Source organism: Magnolia sinica, chromosome 13, assembly GCF_029962835.1.
Source record: "Magnolia sinica isolate HGM2019 chromosome 13, MsV1, whole genome shotgun sequence".
NCBI lineage: Eukaryota > Viridiplantae > Streptophyta > Magnoliopsida > Magnoliales > Magnoliaceae > Magnolia > Magnolia sinica.
The window spans coordinates 71,117,623-71,145,031 of record NC_080585.1 but is presented as its reverse complement, the minus strand read 5'-3'; the positions used below and the strand labels follow the sequence as shown (position 1 = coordinate 71,145,031).

Below are 27,409 nucleotides of genomic sequence, written 5' to 3'. Positions count from 1 at the left end.
TTCCTTTAATATTAAACTAAAAATCAATAAGGTGCAACAAGAACAAGAATCAAAGTAAAAAAATCATCCCAACACGCTACAATCTTCACCTCTTAGCCCTAGCTAAGAGGTTTAGCCAACCATAGACATGATTGGATCTAAAACCATAAAAGAAAGCATTAAAAATAGAAAATGAAGGAATAAAAACTCTTGGGAGGCTGCTCCACCCTTTGGCTCTGCTTTTTAAAACCTAATTCATGTATAAAACTCCTAGGAAAACCTATATTTATAGCCTTGTCCATCTAATTTTGGAAAACCGCCTCAAATTTACGCAGTCCGCGTAACACCTTCGATGTCATCGAACAGCCTTTGATGTCATTGAAGGTAACTTGAATCTGGAAGTCGTGCCTTTTCACACTACATAGCTTTTCATGTCATCAAACACACCTTCGATGTCATTGAACTGCCTTCGATGAATCGAGAATGTGTCCAGAGTGTTCCAGTGAGTTGTTTCAAAAATCTTGATGTCATCGAACTGCCTTCGATGTCATCAAGCAGTCTTCGAGCAATCGAACAGGGCTTTGATATCATCGAAAACTGCATCCAATTTGTCCAACAATCAGACTTAATTTTCTATAATTCTTCGATGTCATCGAGTCATGCTCGATGTCATCGAACACTGCCTTCGATGTCATCGAACAGCGGTCGATGACATAGTGTGAATTTCTGCACTTTGCACTTTCGACTTCCTTCCTTTTCTACTTGGTATTCTTGGATCTTGTGGTCTTGAAATCTTCAATTTTAGTCTCCTAAGATCCATCCCTTGCCTTGGTGATTCTTGAATATTAATTTCATGCTTTTAACATTCTTTTCAATCCAAGCTCTCATATTCACCTTGCAATACAAATATGTATAAAATATACCCATTAAGCATTATCATGTTCATAAAACCAAGATATAAATAGGGAGAAATATGCAATATTTAACACTCAATAGCCACCATTTATTCCAACATTTATTATAGTGAGCTTCTTAATGATGTTTCAGATCTTCTTTGATTTCTTTAGAATGGTCTTCAATGGAGAAGCTTGGTAAATATTTGATTTTGAAGTATTTTTCAAATGACGATACAACTTAGGCCAATGAAGTACCTGATTGTCGTATTCTCTTGGATGAGGTCGGTAACTACTGATTTAATATGGTTGACTAAGGAGGTGGATCGAAGCATTTGAAGACTAAACTAGGAGGTTATGGATGTGGGCCGAGAGGAGTTCCTAAGTCAAGGATCCTCTTTGGAGTTGATAGAGATGGTCAAATCAGTGGATATATTGGAGCAACAGGTGCCTTCACCGTAGTTTTTTTGTGCTTTGGTTGAGGAGCTGTCCCGATCGCTGAAGCTAGAAAAACGGAGGTAATGGCTGATTTGGTCTTCGGCTTATTCGGTTTTCGGCTATGAGTTGTGGCCAATTGAGGTACTATTCTTTTCTTTCCTTGAAGTTCCATAAAAGAAAGTTGGGCTATGATAGCTTGAGGAGACTTATTAACCTGCTTTTTGTAATGACTCTCCAACCAAGTGATGAAAATGTCCATTAACTCAGGCTAATTCAGGTAGATGGGAAGATTGAGAGTTAAATTGGCCAACTGAAAGGTAGAGTTAAGAGAATGATAATTATCAATTCGATTGACAATTGGTTAAGTGAAGGGAGGTTGGTTGCAGGATGTCTGGGTGAATGGACAGGGAATGCACTGGACTAGACCAAACTGATAGGGGAGTAGGTTTGGATGGTATTGCTTGATGCTAGCTTTAACATTCTTGCCAGTGTCAATAGAACTACCATAGGGGAGATCCCTACAAATGAGGTAACTCTTCGAAGTGAGATGCATTTAAGAGGCCTCCTGATTGTTGTCACTCTTGTATCAGCTAGTGAACCAAGTTGGGTCGAACTCTGTATCATGAAAATGAGTGAACGACTGACTCCGTCTACCTCTGTTCATGGAAAAGAATAATGAGTCCATAGAGATGGAAAATGTATAGATCTCCTAGGGAGAATGGATGATGTGTTCACCATATGAAGAATAAGCAACATTAGAATGAATAATGACATGTACAAGGGAAGGACGGAAATATTCGTATATTCACATCTGAATAAGCCATAATGGTGGTTTCAAAAATACCTCTGTACTGATTTATAGACCTTTGGTGGTGGTTTCAAAAATACCTCTGTATAGGTGCCTGAGTACAAAAGGTGCCAGAGCAAGTTTTTGACTTTATGCATGCATCTCGGCCAGTTGAATATACTCATTTATGATATGAAGAGCATTCATGCAGGGTAAATGTCGGCAGATCTAGTGTAATAGGAAAGCCATTTGTTCTTCGTAATCAACCGAGACTTTGCATTTGCGGTACATTTGCATAAAGTGAGAATAGGCCTTGTTGGCCTTATTTGTAAAATGTCTTGGTTCTTTTTGAGCGAAACTCGGGAAAACAACCTCGCCGAAGGGAAGAAGTTGGGTCTGAGCTGCAACGTCCAAAATTGTTGGACTCATAAGGCCGCATCTAAAGAAGAATGTGTTGGTGGATGGACTCCAAAATGTCGATGCCATTTTAAGAAGAGTAGGGTCTGACGTATAATTGTAGATGGAGACTTTAATGCATTCATAAATGTCGGGGTTTCTCCATGTCACTCCGTGTTGAGATGAAACGTGAGCAAACCAAGCATCCCATTCCGGTAGTGGTCTTGACTAGGAGTGATGATTCTTCAGAGCATTGGTTGGTTTCGGGATGGATTCAGATTGAATCAATAAAGTTTCACCTTAACATATAGGAAACAGAGAGTCCATCATACTAACTCTTCATCAACATCAATCCCAGGGAAGAATGCTGGTCTCATATAGTAATAGTATCCAATCGGTGATTTGAAGACTATTTCATTGGAGTATTTCTCAAAAAGTGTATCCATCACGGTGACTAAATCATCTTGATGAAAAGATGGGGAAGAGGTGATGAGACAATCATTGTTAAGGTACAAGAGGATGAAATGGATTAAGATATTTTGGGAAGAATGATAAAGAAAGAAGCGCGGGATGAAAAGATTATCGAAATGACACTTATATGGGCCGAGGAGAGGGAGCATTTATTAAGGTATTGTTAAAATGTTGCTTTTTATGATACAAGTACATGGGCCAAAACAGGTTTAGCCCTTATTTTAAAAAAAGGTGATTAAAGCTAATATGTAGGGATGTATCGCTTAGAAACTGTAACCATGACATTGCCATGTGTATGGAAAGATTGTTGCATTAATGAGGAGTCACACGTCGCTTTAATTTTTTTCCAAAGGCGAAGTGACGTGGGGCTGATGTTTATCTCTATTGTCACCAATTCCTGCAAAAGACAATCAGAGTGAGTTACGTGTGATCTAGATGGATTTGCGTGGTGTATTTGAAGATCTGTGGAGATATACGAAGAGGATCCTACGATAGTACAAATGGATCATACGAGTGACATCGTGACATTTATTAAGCAATTGATTGTTTAGAAGCAGTTATAGGTCAGATGGTAAGAGTAGAAGCAAAAAAAAAAAGCCATGTAGTGTCAAATGGTTATAGCAGTCTTCAGAATGTGGAAAACATTTAGACGGCTAGGGTAAGACTATAAATAACATAGGAATTCAGTAACACAATTTTATCTCATACCAACGCAATATTATCTTTCAATTATCCTTTCAATTACCCATCATTTATTTTCTTTAATGTAATTAGTTTACCTTTTTTGCATTTCAGTTACATTTTCCAATATAATCATTTACATTTTATAGTATAATTCCTGATGTTAATAAAGCAGCGGGTAATCTCAGTGGTAATCTGAGTCATCTAAAAAGTGTCTATTGCTGTTCTGCACGACCAATCATGAGAATTCATTTCTTATTTATTTTTTCTAACCGTATGGAAATGTAATTTCTTATTCAAGGTAAACGTGCAACCATGCGGACGAACCCTATTACGAACCCTAGTACGAATATCACTTGATGTTATTTACATATTTAACGAGACGCTTAACAGCGGCTGACGATGAATGGATCTGATCTCGTAGTTAAGCGGCTGACGATGAATGGATCCGATCTCGTACAAATCTTCTTTATTTGCACGTGTTCAGTGAGGCTCTCTCTCCCGGACGCGGATTAGCTACTGACAGGTTGAGTAGCGAGACTCGCTACTCAAGTGACGTCACCAAGTTTTGTAGGCCACACCATGATGTATGTTTTGTATCTACACCGTCCATCCATTTGGAGAGATCATATTAGGGAATGATCCAAAAAATGAATCAGATCCAAAGCTCCGGAGGACCCTACCACAAAAAACAATGGGGAGAGTGACGCCCACCATTAAAAAGTTATAAGGGCCACGAAAGTTTTCGATCAAGCTAATATTTGTGTTTTCCTTCTTTCATGTTGCTTTAGCATATAAACAGGTGGGATCTCAAATAAACATCATGGTGGACCTTCGGAAGGTTTCAATAGTGGGTGTCACTCTCATCACTGTTTTCTGTGGTGGGTCCACCCCAGCCTCGGATCTGCCTCGTTCTTTGGACCATACTCTAAAATGATCTCTCCAAATGTCTGGACGGTGTTAATACAATACATACATCAAGGTGGGGCCCACATAAGTTGGTGAAGTCACTTCAGTAGCCAGTCTCACTACTCCAACCTGTCAGTATCCAATCTGCGTCCCTCTCTCCCCTTCAATCGCGAGACTCCCATTGGTGGGAGCAGATTGGCTACTCCCCATGACACCAGCCTCGTGGCTGGTGTTCGATGGTCAGTGGGCCCCACCATGATGTATGTGTTTCATCCATTCCGTTCATCCATTTTTAAAGATCATTTAAGGCTTCTTTTTAGAGATAAGAGGGATATAAATCTTAAGTGGACCACACCACAGGAAAACAATAGTGATTGGATATCCATCATTTAAATCCTCCTAAAGCCCACTGTACTGTTTATCTGACATCCAATCTATTGATTAGGTCATAAAGACCCAGATGAAGGGAAAAAACAAAGATCAGCTTGATCCAATACCTTTATGGCCCTAAAAAGTTTTTAATGGTCGACGTTCATTCAACACTGTTTCTGTAATGTGGTCCACTTGAGATTGGGATATACCTTATTTTTGTGTAATATCATAAAATGATCTATACAAATAGATGGAAGGCATGAATGAAACACATACATTATGGTGGGGCCCACAGACCACCGAACACCAGCCATTGGCTGGTGGCAGGGGGAGTAGCCAATCCGTTTCCCCCATTGGCGGCACTGGTTGGAATCTTTCCCCTCCGACTGCTATCCATTTGAATTTGAAAGGTGAAAAGCTTTGGTACTCTGAGATAGAGCAATATTCCAGACGATTTAACACAAGAACATGTGCACTTGCCATCCAAGTGCCTCAAATCAAACGGTCCAAATAACGGAACTCACAAAATATGTTTCAAGGTACACAATTACACTGAAATGAAGAACATTACTGACCGATGCTGAAAACATCTCAGCCCATTAAAATGGGATATATAGAACCGTCCAAATTCCGTAAACAAATATTGACAACTCAGAAATCATACTGATCCACTATATATATGTATATTTTTTGAAAATACAACTCATGTAACTGGGTCACACTACATGGACGGTTTGATTCGAGTAGAGAATATGTAGTATTTACAATTTCCGTGTGCGTTCGTATGGAGCATCACACACTACGAGACTACCACAGAAAATTGGCATGAAACGACACCGTCGAAGAGATCATACAGAGCGAGCGGGAAGTAACTTAATACTCTGGCACAGCGTCCCAGTTTGTACACATGCACTAAGATATCGTAAATCTAACATATAACAAATTCATATGAAACCGTTCAAACAGTGCGAAAAAAAAATCATACTTTTAATAAAATAAAAGAAGATTTATTGGACTATTCTAACCTCTGATTAATGTAAATTTATTTTTTAGGATCCAGACACCTGCATACTTATCATCTGGACCGTCCATTACATAAATATAATTTGTTGATTTAAAATATTATTTTATCTTATTTTATTTCTTGTGATCTATCTATAGCATTTATCACGATTTCGACAGTTTTCATTAAACTAAATATATGTAAAAGTATAGAAAATGGGAGTGCATTTGTACAAACTATTATATGCTGCCAGAGTACCAATTTATTTCTGAGAGCTAAATAAGCAGGAAAAACGCCTCGCGCGCTCCACTCTTTTAAAATCTCAAATCTCTCTCATTTGTTTCGCTTTCAAACCCTAGATCTACATCCGAACCTCCTCGGCAGATCATTCAATTTCGACTATGTAATGGAAGGACCCGATTCTGGATCTTTTTTAGATCGGTTGGTCAGGGGCCCTAGATCTCCTTCCAAGGTTAGTTACACTCATCGCCTTCTATTTTTTAAATTCTTAGTTAAGAATTCTGTAATTTTGGTAATTTTCTTTTTCATTCTATCCCTTTTCCTGAATTTCTGTTATGCGTAGTGTAGGCGGTGGGTGGAAAACGTAGTCCGGATTGGGATGGCAGATCGGAGATTGCTTGTAAGCGGGTCAAGATGCGGGATCTGGATTCGGTACTCCGCAGCTCTGGAGGTGATTTTTTCTGTTTTTGCATAAGCTGTTTAGATGGTATGATTGGATTTTGTAAGCTTACTATGTATTAGTTGGAGTAAAATGCTTGGCCCAAGTTATTGACAAGTGCATCGTGCGGGTGGGGCCCATCTTTCAGCGAACCAGATTGTTCTTCTGGTTGTCCCCACTGTGTATTGCAATTGGATGGATGCGTTCTCCATTGAATGATCCCGCCTGTCCGATTGGTAGACTTTTGCCTGTTGCATGTGGACTCTGTTCCTTATGTTTTCTTTTTGACCATGCATCGAACACTTAGGCTTAGTTCTGAAACAGGGGCCAGACTGTAGTTTGATTTTGCTACACTGCAAGTCCCTACTGCACTCATGACACTATTAACCATCTGAATCAGCCTGTCGAATCTGGGGTGCCTACCGTCTTCTTTTCAACTATCCATTTGATGGGCACCGATTGGGTCGCGAGTTTAAACATATGCTTAAGACAATCGAATCATTGCGATTATGCTTGAACCACAATGGGGCTGACAATATATGCAGTCTTGATTGCTTATATAAATTTTAACAAAACAATCAACAAACTACATTAAGAGCGAATTAATTATTAAAAGCTTTGAACATAGAAATTTTATTGATAAATGGATAACTTGAAACAAATCACAAGTTACGACTTACAACGTAATTTACAATTACAAATGACAAAAGTCAAGCACAACTTATAAACAATAAAAAATAAACATACTTGAAATAGTTGTAGAGAGATTAAAGTAAGAGAGAAGGAGGTGTAAGAGAAAAAGTGAGAGATTTAAAACTTTAGAGTAAGAATAGTGAAAATGGAGGGGATATGAGTGCCTATTTATAGGCAAAAGTTCCCCAAATTGAAAAATAAAAAATAAAATGCCCTCCATTGAAGGGTCATAAATATAACCGTTGGGAAATATGTGATCGCATATTGTTCCATACAAAAGTATGCCATGACATACTTGTCAGGATCGCATATGTCATGATAGCATATGTGATTTAATCTATAGTATGCGCATATGCGATTGCATTTGATAACAATCATGAAGGTATTCTATTTTGGTAACAGTGGTTATAACGGTTACCACCATTACCAATACGAGTATCGGCCGTAACGGCTGATATGGTGGCTTGACGACCGTTACGACCCCCATAATGGTTTTTTTTTTTTTCCCCAAAATTTTTTGAAAAAATATCTAGAAAATCTAAAATAATGTAAATGTTCTAAATGTGTATTTATTTATTTATTTATTTATTTTAAACATGTTTATGGTAACATAATGGTCTGCTCTTTGGTGGGGGTGTTGTATTAGGTTGCTGGTGAATTTATGAACATGCTTATATATCTCTAATGTTTACACATTACAATCAAGCATTAGAACTAGAATCGGAAAAAAAAGGCATAAATACAACTTTTTTCAATTTTTTGAGAAAATGGCCCTTGGAGCTTTTATTTGGTCAAATTGCTTCAATCTAGGGTTTTAATCTTAAAAACTATAGTAAGAGTAGTTGAAATCTGTTGTAGAATGATTTAGTAGATTTTTGGAATGAGAAAAAAGAAAAAATGAGGAGAAAAATGGATTTAAATATAAAAAAAGTGGTGTTTTATTATTATTATTATTATTATAATTACCGTTATGGGGTAATGGTTGTTATGCCCCGTAATTACTGTTGCAGTCCTCCGTAACGGCCAATACGGTTTAAAAAAACCAACTGTCACGTTTCACCCCCCTATCGCATATTGGTCAAAACCGTTACCTATACTTATCGTAATGGATATGGGACACCTTGTTCATAGTTAACTAGCATAGGCATTTAGGTCCAACACATAGCTAAACCAATATTGGGGGAAGGAGCCATGAAGATATTGAGAGTGGAAAGAAATACAGGGAGCTTAGGGTTGTCTTTAATAATAGTGCAGAGCTATTAAAGGCAGACAGCATGGGGCTGCTTTAAGGCAAGTAATGAGAGTTCAATGTATGGTCCTGTCCCAAAAAATGGATCAACTGTTTTTGGTCCCTGTGCTAGGTAAATAAGGGAAAGCTACACATGAACATGGCTTGCTCATTAAGCGGCAAATGAGTAGAGCTCCCCTAGCTGCATCTTGGATCATGAGCTCATTTCTGTTAATGAGACGGTGAGTGTGGGGAGAGACATGTGCTAGTGACAAGCATGTTCCTGACAACAAGGGCACGAAATGTGGACTGTACAAAGACGAGGAGTGCAGAGTGCCACCCTCTTAAGTAAGGTAGTAATGATAGTCATCTGATCAACCAATGCTGAACGTTGATGATGAAGCGACACCATTCTTTGGATGGGTTAAACCAAGTAGCACTGTACAGTTGATCTGCATCAAGTAGAATTGACACTTTGACCCACGCCAAGTAGCTCATGTACGTAGATAGGCCACACAAGGTAACATCTACCTTTGAGTAGGTATGAGGTAGCACCAACCCTTTGACAGCTGCAAAGGTGTGCCATTCTCTGGCAATCCACATGAAGTAGTGCCACAGCTCCTGGGCAGCTACAAGGTAGCGCCACTGCCTGCCGACCCACATGAAGTAGCATCCCGCTACAAAGGAGCACCACATGCTGGACTTCAGCACTAAGGAGTGCACTTGCTGGATTGCAGCACCAAGGAGCACCACCTGATGGACTTCAACTCAAGGAGTGCCGGCTGTTGGATTGTGGTACTAAGGAACACCACTGATGTAGGATGGCCTAATCCAACCTTAAATGAGCATGATATTGGAAAGGGGCAGATTCATGCAATCTCAAAAAACAAATAAATATTAGCCTGCTTTATACATCATAAACACAAGAAAGAAATAAGGTTAATAGAGCATTGATTAGGGCCATCCGTCACAAACACGAAGTATTGAATCTTAAAATCTGAATTTAGTTGGATCCGGCGAAAGATAGAACTTTCGTCTTGCAATAGGTCCGTCTAACGATCCAAGTGGATTTTCTAATTTAGAAAAATAGGAATTTCCTGGATTGGAAAATTTGAAAAATTCAGAAAAAAAAAATGGTGGTTCTTCAAATTTAGATTTGGGTGATGGGTTTTATGGGGGGATGAAAAGGGAATGAAAATCTTTTGAGATCTAATGATTTAGACAAAAAGAAACAAGATTTGGCTTCTAGATCTAAATATTCTAGGAGAAAAAGAAGAGAATGGGGTTAAAGAAAAGAATACCTTGAGAAAAGAGAGAAGGAGAAAGAAGCAGAGGATGAGGAATCGTTTACCTGGGCCTCACGTCCTCTTCCAAGCACTGGAAGTCGAAGACGAAATCGTCAGAGGCAAAAAAACTCTTTTTTTTTTTTGTCAGAAACATAACATAACATGCTATGGGTTTAGGGCAACCCTTATAAATTTGTAATTACATGAAATTACCAAAATACCCCTACTAAAAAAGTTTCAAAAAAAGAAATTCACACAAAATTGTGCACAAACTGTCTCAAAACTTAAATAAGTTAAATGTTCATAAACTAAATGCAAATTGAAAATGCCCGATGGGCCCTGATGATAGCGCCGTGAAGGTGGTGTAATGAAAGTGGGTCGTGACGATCCAACGGTCCGATCACACCATCCTCGCGATCCAACGGTCCAAGTGTCTCCTATAAGCGACTTACACATGTTACGAACACATGTATAAAGTCTTCAACCTCTAGAGACCTGACCAGTATTCGTCATCCAACCACATTGACACAGGTAACGCACACCTCCTGTGTTGATATACTTTGAATGGCCTGGTGTCCGCATCAACTCCCCTCGGCTGAGAAGATCTCGACTCTGGCTAGATAAAACTCTTATGCTTTTCTAACAAATCTGGATCTAGTCGCTGCAATTCTGCTTCTGTCAACCATGTATAGTCGGATGATGGTCTGTTCTTCCACTTCACTAAGTACTTCTGAAATCCACTGTCTCGAGTGGAAACAATTTGCTCATCCATAATTCTTTTAATTTCTTCTCTTATCTCAGGTATAATAGACATAGGTGGTGTAGGTTGGGAAGAAAATTCAGAAATTGGCCAATGGTTTGGAACAAAATTAGGGTCTATTGGATAGTTTAAACAAGGCATTAGATCCTCCACATTGAATGTTGAACTAATCCCCATGCGAGGTGGAAGATCGATTACATACGCATTGGACCCAATCTTTTTCAGAATCTTAAATGGTCCAGCACTGCGTGCTTGTAACTTCTTAACGGTACCTTGTGGGAACCGTTCTGGCCTCATCCTAACCATTACATAATCACCCTCATTAAATTCTTGAATTCTACGATGTAAGTCAGCTGAAATTTTGTATTGTTCATTACTAGCATTTATCCGCCTCCTAATCTCTGCATACAACTCATGAATGTGATGGGAAAATGCATCGGCTGACTCTGAGGTCCTCTAGGTGACTGACATAGGTAACAAATCTATGGGTAGTCTAGGTTTATAACCACTAACAATCTCGAATGGACTCATACCCGTAGACCTATTAACTGAACTGTTATATGCAAACTCGGCGACTGGCAGGACTAAGTCCCAAGTTTTAATGTGTTCACCCACCAAACATCGTAGTAGATTTTCGAGACTTCAATTCACAACCTCAGTTTGGCCATCAATTTGAGGATGGTAGGCAGACGAGAACTGGAGTCTCGTACCCATCATATGCCATAATGTCTTCCAAAAATAACTAGTAAACCGGACATCCCTATCAAACACTATGGTCTTAAGCAAACCATGTAATCGAACCACCCCTTCAAAGAAGATCTTAGCTATGTTGGACGCATTTGAGGTTTTAGAACAAGGGAGAAAGTGGGCCATTTTTGAGAAACGGTCCACGACTACAAAAATGGAATCGTGCTTTTTAATTGTCTTAGGAAGTCCAAGCACGAAATCCATACTGATGTCTTGCCACGGTATGTGTGGCGCTGGCAATGATTTGTACAATCCAGTATTCTATTTCTTCTGTTTTGCCAGTTGCCATGTTCGACATTGTCCTAAAATTTGGCTATGTCTCGTTTGAGACTTGGCCAATAAAATCTATCCTCCACTAAGGTGATGGTTTTATCTCGACCAAAATGGCCAGCAATACCTCCAGCATGAAGCTTTCAAACAAGGAAATCTCGGAGGGAAGTGCAGGGAAGACAAAGTCGGTCTCCTATGAAAAGGAAACCATCTTTCAGCACGAACTCACCCGAACTATGCTAGGCACCTAAGAGTGACACGTATGTTCTCCCAAAATCTGGACACATGGGATACTCGTCTTTCAATTGCTCAAACCCGACAACTTCTAACTCAAGGAGTTGAGCAATGTCACTCTCCTACTAAGGGCATCGATTGGTTTGTTCTTGATCCCGGCTTTATGTTTTAGGACAAATGAATATTCCTGAAGAAATGTTACCCACTTGGCATGCCTTGGGTTAAGCTTCTTTTGGGAATTCAAATACCTAAAAGCCTCGTGATCAGAACAAAAGACAAATTCTTGCGGTAGAAGATAATGACGCCAATGACGTAGCGATTGCACTACCGCATAAAATTCTTTGTCATAGGTGGAATACTTTTGTTTTGCCTCATTCAGTTTCTCACTGAAATAGGCAACTGGATGACCCTCTTGGCTTAGTACTCCTATACCTACGCCTGAAGCATCACACGCTACTTCAAAGACCTTATAAAAATCTGGAAGACGCATGACGGGAGCCTCTATCATCTTGCCCTTAATACTTTGAATGCCTGAGCTGCAGCCTTAGACCATATGAACTCTCCCCTTTTAATGCAATCAGAAATGGAAGCCATGATAGTGCTAAACCCTCGAATGAACCGATGATAAAATATGGATAAGCCATGAAAGCTTCTCACTTCATGTATGTTCCGCGGTTCAGGCCAGTCAACTATGGCCTTAACTTTTTTTGGATCTGCTCGCATCCCTACAGACGACACTATGAACCCTAAGAAGACAACCCTATCAGACAGGAACGAACATTTCTTAAGGTTTGCACATAACCTCTTTGCCCTCAGGACACTACAGACTTGTCTCAAGTGGTCGAGATGCAGTTCTTTAGTGGTACTATATATGAGTATGTCATCAAAATAAACCACTAAGAACTTCCCCATAAAGGGTCTCAAAACTTGGGTCATCACACGCATAAAAGTATTAGGTGCATTAGTCAAGCCAAAGGGCATGACCAACCACTGGTACAACCCATCCTTTGTCTTGAAGGCTGTCTTCCACTCATCTCCTGGGCGTATGCGTATCTGGTGATACCCGCTCTTGAGGTCTATCTTGGAAAAAATGGTGGATCTGGCCATCATGTCTAACATATCATCAAGCGTCGGTATCGGAAACCAATACTTGATCATGATCTTATTAATGGCCCTACTATCCACACACATCCGCCACGTACCATCTTTCTTAGGCGTTAATAACGCTGGTACGACAGATGGACTCATGCTCTAACGGATGAAACCTTTTTGCAGGAGCTCATTTACTTGTCTATGCAACTCTGCATGCTCTGCAGGATTCATCCTGTAATGAGGAAGGTTCGGTAAAGTAGATCCCGGGACGAAATCAATGGCATGCTGGATGTCCCGCATAGGTGGAAGCTCATCCGGTAAATCCTCAGGGAATACATCACTGTACTCCTTAAGAAGCGAAGTCACCTCATGGGGTAACTCTACATAAACCTCGGGTGGAACTTCCCTAGCCATTAGGGCGTACACCGTCGAATCATCCTCTGTCTCTTTCTCAAACTCTTTTGCATTTATGATATATAGAGACTTCATAATAGATTTCCTCACATCCTTCCTTGACTCACTCGTTTTCACATCCCTAGCCTTGTCTATGTGGCTCTTTGATGCAGGACATGGAAAATTAAATATGATATGCAAGATTTCAGGCTTAGATCCTACCAATTCAGAAACAATCACACAAATTCCACGTCCCACATGAAAATCCAAACATTCAATTAAAAAGGGGAATCTATGTGGGTCCAAGTCGACACAGGCTAGGACTGGTCCAATAAAAATTATAAACCAAACGATGTCAAAGGGAAATAAAATCAACTACTCATGTATAAAAATCAGTCCCTAATCCAAGGGATTCCCTAATTTCAATTCAAGGAACCCTAAGGTGATAAAAATGGGCAAATTAATTAGGGATCATGTAATCTAGGGTTAGGATTCATGAAAAACGGCTATGAGAGGATAAAAAAGGATAAAAACCTAAGCCAAAAGATGATCCCGCGTGTGGACAGCAACAATGGCTCAGATGGACGTGCGTGTGATCCCGACCGCACGTGTGTCGGGCCCACTATTCAGAAAAAGGCCACCTTAGCCCTGGTCGGCCAGGGATGGACTCCAAAACCCCCAAATCTCAGCTTGATCCGATGTACGGTTTGTGCGTGGTGCTCCGCCGAAGTTTCAGCTCGCCTGTGGGCTGAAATTTGAAAACCTGCTGTAATGAAGAAATCTAATGCAATAAAAGGACAAATTCGAAGTACGGATGGTGGGGGAAGATGGAAAAAAAGATGAGGGAAGATGGGGGTGAATTGGGATCGATGTGGCTTCGCACCACGGTAGTTAGCTCTTCGAAAAAGGAGGGCTTCGCACCCACTTTTGAATTCTTCCATAACTCACGAAGAGCGCAGAAAAATAAAGCAGGAATTTTTTTATTAACTTCAATGAATGAAAAGAACTACAAGGGGTGCCTATTTATAGGGAGAATCCTATACCCAAAAACTTGCACCATGTGCGACACCTATTACTTGGCGATGAAGTAAACTAAAATAAAAACCAAACAAGGAAATCTAAAGCGTTCAGGATGTTCTAAATAATAACAATAAGCAAAACCTAAAATATAAAACCAATCTGACGAGTGGGCCACGATCATGAGATCTCATGGTGGGCTTTTCTTGACTATTGGGCCACTTTTCTGAACCAAAACTTAACTTCTAGCTAGGAGGCCCTCCCTGGACGTCGTCATCGAGCCAGATCGATGGTGGGGTCCTCCTTCTACGTACGTACGTGCGTAGGGGGGGCGGCGTGAGTGCGCGTGATGTCCTCATCACTCTTGGGTGGCAACGGATTAATCTTGATTTTCTTGCCCTCATGCGTGAATGTACACACGTTCGAGCGATAAAAAAGCGTGACATCTCTATCATATAACCACGACCTCCCTAGAATGATGTGACCTACATCCATAGGTAAAATATCACACCACAACATGTCTTTATATGAACCGATTTGGATGGGGATTAAACACTGCTGGGATACACGCATAGAAGACGTGTCAACCCAAGAAACCTTGTAGGGTTGAGGGTGAGGGATGGGCTTCAAACCCAAACGAGTGATTGTGCTAGTTGAGACCACGTTGGTACAACTACCACTATCCACAATGACTATGCAATTTTTGTTACCGCTCTTGATAAACGTGTAGAAAATTGTGCTTCTGCGCCAATCATCACTCTCTTTGGCCTGCGCTAAAGCACATCTAACTACAGCTAGTGGTGCAGTCTCTGGTTCTTCTTCTTCATAATCACTAACACCTATCTTTGGATGATATTCCTCAACTTCATAATCACCCATGTCATCCGCATTTTCATTTGACTTGTCTATGACTAAGGCTTTCCCGCGAGTCTTTGCCATGCACTGGTATGCGAAATGACCTGTACCTCCGCACTCATAACATCTCAAGTGACTACCACTGCCAGGATTGGCACCAAGGACACCTTTGCCCTTATCATCCTTAGGCTTAGGCGGTGCACTAGCCTGCGCCCTAGGCTGACTTCCAATGTTAGGTTTGGTTCCTTGAAAACCAGATCTAACAGTAGAGTCTTGGGACTCAAAGTGCCTCGTGACAGGAGACTTTAGGTAAAGCTCTAACTCCTGTATAACTTGGTAAGCCTGATCCAAGTCACTCACTACATGGGTCATAAGCTCACGTTGCAGATCCATGCGAAGACCCACCTTGAAATGCGCCAGCGTTACTAAGGGATCCTCTTGAATATCACACCGCATCATATACTCCTCAAAATTTGCGATGTAATCTGCAACTGACATAGATCCTTGGCGTAATGCTTGCCATTGATCTATGAACTTTTGACTGTAAGAGAGGAAGATATTTTTCCTTTAATAACTCCTTCATCTCTACCCAATGTGCGACTAGGACACCTCCTGATCTCTCGATCCTATGCTCTGTATTTGTCCAAAACAATTTACCTTGACCCACAAGTTTCATTTTCACAAACCGCACCTGTTGGTTCTCAGACATCTCATACCATTCGAAATAATGGTCCATGTCTGCTAACCAATCAAGGAATGATTTTGGGTCAAGACGTCCATCAAAACTAGGAGCATTTACTTTAACACTCTTTAAGACCCTCTCGTTGACATCATAATGGTCATGATATTCGACAGCGGGCTGCGGATTTCGCGCCCCTCCATGTCCTACCCCTCCGCCACGTGCTCCACGACCTCTACCACGATTTCCTACCCGTTTCTCAACTACTCCCCCTACGTGAGACTGTTCATCCCCTCCAATGTCGGAGATTTCTCTTAGGGACGCTTCTATCTGACCCATACGGGTATTCGTGTTCCTAGATTGTGCCTCAATGGTGGCCAAACGTTGGTTGATCGTGTTCATCATCTCAGTCAACTGTTCCATATTGAAAATTGGGTGTAGACCAAATCCTTTACCGGTTCGAGTGGGCATACACAATAAGACTCAACTTAGGTTTCCTAAAACACGACTCTAGGAGATTGTTTTGACACAAGACTATGGACACCGATGATCCTAACCTTTAGAATGATGCAAATGTGGAAAAATTCAGATCTAGACTTTTTTTTTTCTTTTAAATGAAAATCTGAAATTTTTAGATCTAGACTCTATATACGATGCATGAAACCCTAGAAAAAAAATAAAATAAAAATCTACACTCTTGATAACTCGATCTAAGACAACCTAATGTAAGAACCTGCTTTGATACCAAAAATTGATGTATGACGGCCTAATCCAACCTTAAATAAGCATGATATTTGAAAGGGGCAGATTCATGCAATCTTAAAAAACAAATAATTATCAGCTTGCTTTATACATCATAAACACAAGAAAGAAATAAGGTTAATATAGCATTGATTAGGGTCATCCGTCACAAACATGAAGTATTGAATCTTAAAATCTAAATTTAGTTGGATCTGGCGAAAGATAGAACTTTCGTTTTACAATAGGTCCGTCTAACGATCCAAGTGGATTTTCTAATCTAGAAAAATAGGAATTTCCTGGATTGGGAAATCTGGAAAATTCAGAAAAAAAAATGGTGGATCTTCAAATTTAGATTTAGGTGATGGGTTTTATGGGGGGATGAAAATCTTTTGAGATTTAATGATTTAGACAAAAAGAAACAAGATTTGGCTTCTAGATCTAAATATTCTGGGGGAAAAAAGAAGAGAATGGGGTTAAAGAAAAGAGTACCTTGAGAAAAGAGAGAAGGAGAAAGAAGTAGAGGATGAGAAATCGTTTACCTGGGCCTCACGCCCTCTTCCAATCACTGGAAGTCGAAGACGAAATCGTCAGAGGCAAAAAAGCTCTTTTTTTTTTTTCATAAACATAACATAACATGCTATGGGTTTAGGGCAACCCTTATAAATTCGTAATTACATGAAATTACCAAAATACCCCTACTAAAAAAAAGTTTCAAAAAAAGGAAATTTGCATAAAATTGTGCACAAACTGTCTCAAAACTTAAATAAGTTAAATGTTCATAAATTAAATGCAAATTGAAAATGCCCGATGGGCCTCGATGATAACGCCGTGAAGGTGGTGTAATGAAAGTGGGCCATGACGATCCAACGGTCCGATCACACCATCCTCAGGATCCAACAGTCCAAGTGTCTCCTATAAGCAACTTACACATGTTACGAACACATGTATAAAGTCTTCAACCTCTAGAGACCCGACCCGTATTTGTCATCCAACCACATTGACACGGGTAACGCACGCCTCCTGCGTTGATATACTTTGAATGGCCTGGTGTCCGCATCAACCACATGGTAGACTTTAGCACCAAGGAGCGCCACTTACTTGGTAGCATCAAAGGAGAACCACTTGCTTGGTAACATTGAAGGACCACCACAACCTTGGTTGTATCAAAGGAGCATCATGGCGCTCTCCTTAGCATCATTGGTGATGTGGGCATGAATGAAATGAGAAAGGAGAAAGGGAAGGAAAGGAGGAGAGCTTCGGAAATAGAAGTCCAAAATTCCTAAATGAGACTCCCCATGGGGTATTTATAAGCGAGGACCGAGGGTCTTGGGACATGTGGGGCGTCTCCATCGGCTGACAGAATGTGAAATTACAGCTATCACACATTAACCTCCCCAAGTGCCACATGGCACACCTTAATTGGACACAAAGATGAGCCCCCCGTATTAATCTACATTGTCCGACACTACCTTGTGCATCACGTTAACACTACCATGCACATGCCCATGGAAAACAAGGAACACCACTTCCTAGCGGTACCTTGTGTAGTAATCAGAAGGGAGCACCACTTCCTGGCACTACCTTGTGGCGAAGAATAGAAGGGATTGCCACTTCTTGGCGCTACCTTGTGGCAGCTTGCGTGACTTTACAAAAATGTTCATATCTTCTTTGTTATAAGTCAGTTTCGAACGATCCTAGGTTAGTTGGAAAGATAATTTGAGAAGCTTTCCAATGAGATATAGAATACTTTATTTGGAGACCATTTGAACCTATAAAAGTGGGCCCAAAGGTCTCTGATGTCGCGACTGGCGCTACTTGTAGAATCAACTACACACCTTTTTAGTAAATTGGCCGTATCTCTCTCGATACTTATTAGATCAAAGTGATTTTGGTCCCATTGAAATGATAATAATAAGCTTTCCAATGGAATATAAGTCATCTCATTTAGAGGCCATTTGACTAGTAGGCTACTTTGAGAAGGGAGAGTAACAAGGAGCGGTGAATGTAGGCCAACATTGTGCAACATAACGAATGCGGCCGTATCTCATTCGTTACACCTCTGATTTGAGTAATCTTGAGCTCGTTGGAAAACTTAAAGTCTTTCCTTTGTTGCATCAATCCCACTTCAACTCTTGCTCAGGTATGCGGAGACTTTCATACTAACCTTGATCTTCATGTAACTTAAAAAGATGACTGTTACAGTATCAACAATAATATATTGGGCAAATCAACTAGTTAAATTTCCTTGGGGCGAGTCATACATGTGAGTGAATTGGTTGTTACCACTTGCCATGAGGTGGAAACCAAAACCATAGAAGTTTCATAGTATAATACATTGAGTTTCAACAAGCCAACAACATTTCAGGTGAATTTACTGAAATGGTAGAAATAAATACGTATAGGCTGCCTATAAAAAAACTATGCAACCCATAACCCCATTTTTGTTATTCTTTTGCTCCATTTCAGGTCTTTTTTCGTGGGTTATCTCTATGGTAAGTGGGACCAACATGAAATACAGCAAGTAAACTCAGTTCCACTCCCGACCGAGTTGCCTACTTTATCAAATGCTATATCCTTAGGTTGAATGTAGTTAAGTCTAGCCATGTGTATAGTGGATGAGTGCATGAGCATGGGTCTTTTCATGGGAAGTGGTTTATTTCTATTTTTACGAGCCTTTTGATTCTTTTCAAAATTTAATGCTTTCAAGATTTTTACTTTAATATTCCTATTGGGTTAGTATGCATACTAATGATGGATTAGTGACAAACGTTGAATAAAAACACACTTATTTTATCGTGTTTTATTTGGGAACACATTTTTTCCTCTGAAAAAATAAAACACACGATTAATTCATTACTTCAAAAATAGGTGATGTTTGTAACAATGATTCCAACCCAATGAAATAGATTGAAATTGGCTTAAGTTGCCACCAATGTTCAAAATATCGGTATCGCACAATGTATCGCAATCTTGGGATACGGATATGTATCAATTATCGCATAGGTATATCGTTTATATTGCGTAATTTATCACACTTTTTGGGAAACATTGGAAAAATGGTTGAATTTTTCAATGAAACTTCAGGATTGTTAAAAAAGACCTTAATACACACTTTTAAATCATAAAATCTCAAAAAAGAAATGCACATAATAGGTTTCCTTTGTATAGGGTCTTAAGTTATGCGTTGTTTGATTGAAAAAAAGGCAACTATATTCAAATATGATGCATAACATTTATAAATGTATCGAGACATGTATGAAAACAGAACTAATGCATTCAAAAGCAAAGGATATTGTAGAAATAAAAAAAAATTAATATTTTAATAATTTTTTCAGGTGGACCATAATACAGGAAATAGTGGTAATCAACCATTATAAACTTTTCATGGGCCACAAAAACTTTGGATCAGGCTAATATTTGTGTGGTCTCTTCATCCAGGTCTTTGTGACCTTACCAATAGGTTGGATGGCGAATAAAAATTCTAGTGGACCCCATGAAGTTTTAATGGTGGGGATTCAATTACTACTGTTAATTGTGTTATGATCCACCTAAGACTTGGACTTGGACTTGCTTCATTTTTGGGATCATGCTCAAAAATGAGCTTTTAAAATGGATGAACAGTGTGGATATAAGGCACATACATTATAGTGGGCCCCACAGGTAGGGATCCACCAAAATAGCGCCCAGAGTGCACACAGATTTAATGCGAAATCCTTCCCCAGGAAGTTCCTGTGCTGAGAACCTAGATGGGGCCCACTATGATGTTTTTGATGAATCCACCCCATCCATACATTTAGCTTGATCATTTTAGGACATGCAACCAAAACTCAGTTTGGTTTAATAGCCAAGTGTGCCACACGAGAGGAAAGAATGGATATTGAAAAACAATAGTTAAGCCATTCGTATGGCCATAAAATTTTTGTATCAAGCTAAGCTTTTAGTGTTTTCAGTTCATCCCAGTGGGAATGACCGTATAAACAGTTTGGATGTCATACAAACATCAAGCTAGAGCCCAGAAAGGTTTCAACGGTAGGAATTTCTTTCCCTAGTTTTCCCTCTCGTATGGCCCACTTGACTCTTAGATCTGTCTCAATTTTGGCCGCATCTCCTAAAATGATCACACAAAACGGATGGACGAGGTGGATTCATCACAAAAATCACAGTGGGCCCCACATAGGTTCCCAACACAGGAACTCCGAAATTCGTGTCTGCCCCGAGTTGGGGTAGTCCCCCAGTCCATGCAGGATTGAATTAGGTGTTACCCGGGGAATAACTTAGTGGGTGTTACCCCTACCAATTGTCCACATGAGTAGTATTTTTGTATATCCACACCGTCCATCCGTTTCCCATTTGAGGATGGGGTTCAAAAAATTATGCAGATCCAAATAACAGGGGGACCATACCATTGGAAACAGTGGTGATTGAGTGCCCTACCATTAAAAATTCTAAAGAGCCCATCGTAAGGTTTTAGTAATGTTTATTTGTAATCGAACCTGTTGATAATGTCAAGAAGATCTGGATGAAGGGAAAATATAAAGATCAGCTCGATCCAAAACTTTTGTGGCCCACAAAAAGTTTTTAATTGTCATTCTTCATTGTTTCTAGTGGTATGGTCCATCTAAGATTTGAATCTTCTTAGGGTTTGGTATATCACGTCCTAAAATGAGATGGAAAAGCAAATGGATGGCATGGATATATAAAAAATACATCAAGATGGGCCCCATACGGTTAGGGTAACATCCACTAAGCCATTCTCGGGGTAACAACTAATCTGCTCTCAGTCCGATCTAAGTCTGCTGCACACGGACGGGCAATGTGAGTGGGACCTTGACTGTGGGCCCCACCATGATGTATGTGTTGTATCCACACCATCCGTTCATTTGGATAGATCATTTTAGGTTATCAGCCAAAGAATGAGGCCGATCCAAAACTCAAGTGGATCCCACCACAGAAAACAACGGGTACAGTTTGCCCACCGTTGAAACTTGAAACCTTCATAGGGATCATCATAATGTTTATTTGTGATCCAACCTGTTCACAAGTCCAGGAAGATATGGACTTAAGGGAAAACACAAATCTCAGTGTGATCGAAAATTCCTGTGGCCCTTAAGAGGTTTTTAATGGTAAGCGTTCAATCCACACAGTTTTCTGTGATGGGGTCCACATGAACTTTGGATTTGCCTCAATTTTTGTCGCATGACCTAAATTGATACCTATAAACATATTGATGGAATGGATATAAAATATATATATCAAGATGGGCCCCACCGTAAGGGCCATACTGTCTTAAATGCACCGGATCGCATTGAATCCACTCCTTAGTTAAGGAGATGATGAGGACATCGTGCATACGCACGCCCGCACACCACCACCCCTACGCACGTACGTACGCAGAAGGAGGACCCCACCATCGATCTGGCTCGATGACGACGTTCAGGAAGGGCCTCCTAGCTAGAAGACAAGTTTTGGTTCAGAAAAGTGGGCCCGATAGTCAAGAAAAGCCCATCATGGGATCTCATGATCGTGGCCCACTCGTCGGATTGATTTCATATTTTAGGTTTTGCTAATTGTTATTATTTAGAACATTGTGAATGCTTTAGATTTCTTTGTTTGGTTTTTAATTTAGTTTACTTCATCGCCAAGTAATAGGTTGCGCACATGGTGCGAGTTTTTGGGGTATAGGATTTTCCCTATAAATAGGTACCCCTTGTAGATCTTTTGATTAATTGAAGTTAATAAAAAAATTCTTGCTTTATTTTTTTGCTCTCTTCGTGAGTTGTGGAAGAATTCAAAAGTGGGCGCGAAGCCCTCCCTTTTCGAAGGGCTATCTACTGTGGTGCGAAGCCACATCGATCCCGATTCACCCCCATCCTCCATCATCTCTTTCTTTTTTTCATCTTCCACAACCGTCCGTACTTCGAATTCGTCCTTTTCGTTGCATCAGTTTTCTTCATTACAGCAGGTTTCTAGATTTCGGCCCGCAGGCGAGTTGAAACTTCAGCGAAGCACCACGTACAAGCCGTAGCTCGGATCTACCCGAAACTTTGGGGTTTTGGAGCATCCCCTTGGCCGACCAGGGCTAAGGAGAGCTTTTCTGCAAACGACACCCCCTCGCACGTGTGGCCGGGTACCTGCGCACGTGCGAGCGCCCCAGGCCCGCTGCCCATACGTGGGATCGTCTTTCGCTCAGGTTTTTGTCCTCTTTTATCCTCTCATAGATGTTTTTTATGAATCCTAGCCTTAGATTACGTTTTCTCTAAGATATTTATTAATTTTCTCACCCTAGGGTTCCTTGAATTGAGATTAGGGAATTCCTTGGATTAAAGACTGATTCTTATGCATGTGTGATTGATTTCTATTTTCCTTTGAGTATTGTTTAGTTCATAATTTTCATTGATCCAGCCTAACGTGTGTAAGCCTGTACCCGCATAGATTCCCCTTTAATTGAATGTTTGGATTTTCATGTGGGATGTGGAATTTGTGTGATTGTTTCTGAACTGGTATGATCTAAGCCTGAAATCTTGCATATCATATTTAAATTTATGTCCTGCATCAAATTTGGTATCAAAGCTAGGGTTCTTGTAGGGGAATTCACCACACATTTAGGGTTTAGTTTATTTGAGTCCTTCATGCATTCAGTCCATCATATATAGCTGAATTTTAGTAACGGTGTGTAGTCTCTTTCATATAGAGTCTCGTAGGGTCATTTAGTTTTTAGACACATATATTTGCCATAGCAAGTCCTTAGGTTGAGCAAGTTAGTGTATGCCCACACGTACAGGTCGTGGTTTCGGTTTGCACCCCACACTAAACATGGAGCAACTGCAAGAAACAGTGGCCAAGTTAGCCCAGCAGGTTGAGTCCTTGAATAAGCATTAGGAATAACGCATAGATAAACGCCTCGAAGAAATAGAAGCCTCCTTCAAGGCAAACCCCACCACTGGGGAGGATGCCTAATCTCAGGCAGTTGGTTAGGAGGTTAGACCAAGGAATGGAGGTGGCTATGGAGTTGGTCATGAGCACGTACCTGTGCACCCACCCCGTGAGGGACATCATGATCAATATGACCCAGGTGCACAACTCCTCAAGGGAGTTAGGGTAGATGCCCCTACATTTGATGGCCACTTGGACCCTAAAGCCTTTCTAGATTGGCTGGCAGATATGAACCACTATTTTGAGTGGTACGATATGTCGGATGCTCGACGAGTCCGATTCGCCAAGATGAAGCTTGTGGGTCAAGCAAAGAGGTTTTGGGCGACGGTTGAGCAAAAGAAAGAAAGAGCGAGGGAACTCCCAATAGTCCATTGGGGAGAAATGAAAGAAACGCTGAAAGAGAAGTACCTCCCTTTCTCTTATCGTCTGCGGTTGATTGAGGAGTGGCAGTCTCTTCGACAGGGTTCCATGAGTGTTGCTGACTATATTGAGAAATTTGAAGAGTACTTGACCCGCTGTGAGGTTAATGAGGACCCCGTACTCACCCTTGCTCGTTTTAAAACGGGCCTCCGTCCTGACATTAGGAGAGAATTGCTCGCCAAAGACATAGACACTATCGAACAATTGTATCAAGTAGTGTTGGACGTCGAGCAATATCTCAAAGCGTCTGTGGGAAGGCGGTTTGATTTTCACGATTCTAGTGCTAAGGCCAATCCCTCTGGGGCTAAACCTAATATTGGAAATCAAAACAAACCTTCCAACAATTTACAGCCTAGGTCCAAGGATGATAAGGGGAAGTGGAGCCACTAGGTGTTTTAGGTGTTAGGGGTTTGCTTATTTTGCTCACCAGTGCAGCACGAGAGAGGGTACCAAAGTATTCTTTATTGATGGACAGGTAGAAGTAGTGCCCCCAGAGAGTGATGGCGAAGAGGAAGAATATGAGCCCGTAGAGACCATTAGTGATGAAGAAGAGGGAGCGCAAGAGTATGTGACCTTCGCAATTGTGCGTTGCGCTTTGGCTCAAGTCAAGAACACTGATGACTGGCGCCGCAACACGATCTTTTACACTTATGCCAAATGTGGAGAAAAAAGTTGTAAATTGATCGTAGATAGTGGTAGTTGTGCCAACGTGGCATCGACTAGCACTGTGAGCCGTTTGGGCTTGAAGCTGGAAGCTCATCCTCAACCCTATAGAGTTTCCTGGGTTGACGAAACCTCCATTCCAGTATCACACTGTTGTCTTGTTTCTTTTAAGTTTGGATCTTATAAAGACACGCTTTGGTGTGATGTTGTTCCCATGGACGTTGGCCATATTATTCTGGGCAGACCATGGCTCTACGACAGGGATGTCACCATATTTGGTCGTTCAAATGTGTGTACATTCTGGTTTGAGGGCAAGAAGGTCAAGCTAAACCCTCCGCCACCCAAGAGTACGAATGGAAAGGAGTCCACCACACAGAGTGGTGTGAGTGGCTCGAAAGAAGCAAAGGAATCAAAGTCCAAGTCCAAACCGCTCCATATTCTGAATGCCAAAGACTTTGAGTGAGAGACGGAGGCGGACACGATGGTATACGCCCTCGTGGCTAGGGAGAGTATACCAGAGGCTAGCGTAGAGTTACCTACTGAGGCCATTTCGGTAGTACATGAGTTTCGTGATGTCTTCCCTGATGATCTACCGAATGAGCTTCCCCCTATGAGGGATATACAACATGCCATCGATTTAATCCCTGGGGCGACTCTACCAAACCTCCCACATTACAGAATGAACCTGAAGGAGCATGCTGAGTTGAAGAGGCAGATTGATGAGCTTCTAGAGAAAGGTTTTATTCGAGAAAGCATGAGCCCGTGTGCTGTGCCCGCCCTTCTTACACTTAAGAAGGATGACACATGGAGAATGTGTGTTGATAGTAGGGCCATTAACAAAATCACAGTCAAGTATCGGTTTCCCATACTGTGTCTTGATGACATGTTGGATATGATGGCCAATGCTACTATCTTCTCAAAAATTGACCTCAAGAGTAGTTATCACCAAATCCGTGTACGCCCTGGTGATGAGTGGAAGACGGCGTTTAAGACAAAGGATGGGCTATATGAGTGGCTATTGATGCCTTTTGGGTTAACTAATGCCCCAAGTACTTTCATGCCTGTGATGACCCAAGTGTTGAGACCCTTCATGGGGAAGTTCTTGGTCGTATACTTTGATGATATCTTGATTTATAGCATGACTAAGGAGCAACACCTTAACCATTTGAGGCAGGTTTGTCGGATCCTTAGGGCTGAGAAGTTGTATGCCAACCTAAAGAAGTGCGCGTTCTTGTCTAGTAGTGTGATCTTCTTAGGTTTTATTGTGTCTGCTGAGGGTGTATTGGCGGATCCCGAGAAGGTCAAGGCCATCGTTAATTGGCCTGAACCCCGTAATATTCATGAGGTGCACAACTTTCATTGCTTAGCCACTTTTTATAGGCGGTTCATTCGAGGCTTCAGTTTCATTGTGGCTCCTATCACGGACTGCATAAAAAAAGGAGAGTTTCAATGGACAAAGGCCACCTCGAAGGCCTTCAAGGAGATAAAGGTTAAGATGACCGAAGCTCCAGTCATGCGAATTCCAGATTTTTCAAAAGCTTTTGAAGTCGCATGTGACACGTCAGGAGTCGGCATAAGAGGAGTACTTAGCCAGGAAGTGCACCCTGTCGCCTTTTTTAGTGAGAAACTGAATGAGGCAAAGCAAAGATATTCCACCTATGACAAGGAATTCTACGCGGTAGTGCAATCACTACGCCATTGGCGACATTACCTGTTACCGCAAGAATTCGTTTTGTTCTCAGATCATGAGGCCTTGAGATACTTGAACTCTCAGAAGATATTAAGCCCCAGGCACGCTAAGTGGGTTTAATTCCTTCAAGAGTACACTTTTGTGTTTAAGCACAAGGCCGGTGTAGAGAATAAGCCTGCCGACGCGTTGAGTCGTCGAGTTGCATTACTCAACTCCATGAGCGTTGAAGTTACGGGCCTTGAGCGCATCAAAGAAGAGTATTCTAAGTGTCCAGATTTTGGGGTTGTGTATACGTCTTTATTAGAGAGTCCATCAGTAGCTAACAGTGAGTATCTGGTTTTGGACAGATATTTGTTTAGGAGTGACCGCTTGTGCATACCACGCACTCTCTTCGCGATTTTCTTGTCTGGGAGTTACATTCAGGTGGGGTCGCGGGTCATTTTAGTCGTGACAAGACCATTGCTCTAGTGGAGGATAGATTTCATTGGCCAAGCCTCAAGCGGAACGTGACCAAAATTATAGGGCAATGCCATACTTGTCAATTGGCAAAGCAGAGGAAACAGAATACAGAATTATATACTCCTTTACTAGTCCCATTCATCCCTTGGCAGGACATCAGTATGGACTTCGTGCTTGAACTTCCCAAGACTATTCGAAAGTATGACTCCATATTTGTTGTCGTGGACCATTTTTCTAAAATGGCCCACTTCATTCCTTGTTCTAAGACCTCCGATGCCTCGCATGTTGCCAAGCTGTTCTTTAGTGAGGTCGTCAAATTGTATGGGTTACCAAAAACCATAGTGTTTAAGCGTGACGTGAGATTCATGAGTTACTTTTGGAAGACACTATGGCACATGATGAATATTAGGCTCCAATTTTCTTCTGCGTACCACCCTCAGACCGATGACCAGACTGAGGTGGTTAATAGGAGCCTCAGGAGTTTACTTTGATGTTTAGTGGGGGAGCATACCACGACATGGGACGCCGTACTACCCATAGCCGAGTTTGCATACAATAGTTTTGTCAACAGGTCCACAGGTCTAAGTCCTTTTGAAGTCGTTATAGGTTACAAGCCTAGGAAGCCTATTGATCTTATCCCT

At 41.0% G+C, this 27,409-nt stretch overlaps 1 protein-coding gene across 2 annotated transcripts in view; it reads left to right on the top strand.

Annotated features, from left to right (window-relative positions):
- Positions 1 to 6,255: 6,255 nt before the first annotated feature.
- The window catches only part of LOC131223850 (uncharacterized), a 32,491-nt gene continuing 11,337 nt past the window's right edge, over positions 6,256 to 27,409 (top strand). Inside the window, exons 1-2 of one of the 2 annotated variants that reach the window (XM_058219376.1) lie at positions 6,256 to 6,401; positions 6,518 to 6,620. In XM_058219376.1, coding sequence (XP_058075359.1) covers positions 6,336 to 6,401; positions 6,518 to 6,620 — 169 coding nt within the window. In that variant the 5' untranslated portion in view covers positions 6,256 to 6,335. Of the gene's footprint in view, positions 6,402 to 6,512; positions 6,621 to 27,409 lie in introns of both variants that reach the window. The other variant, XM_058219377.1, reaches the window with a different exon arrangement.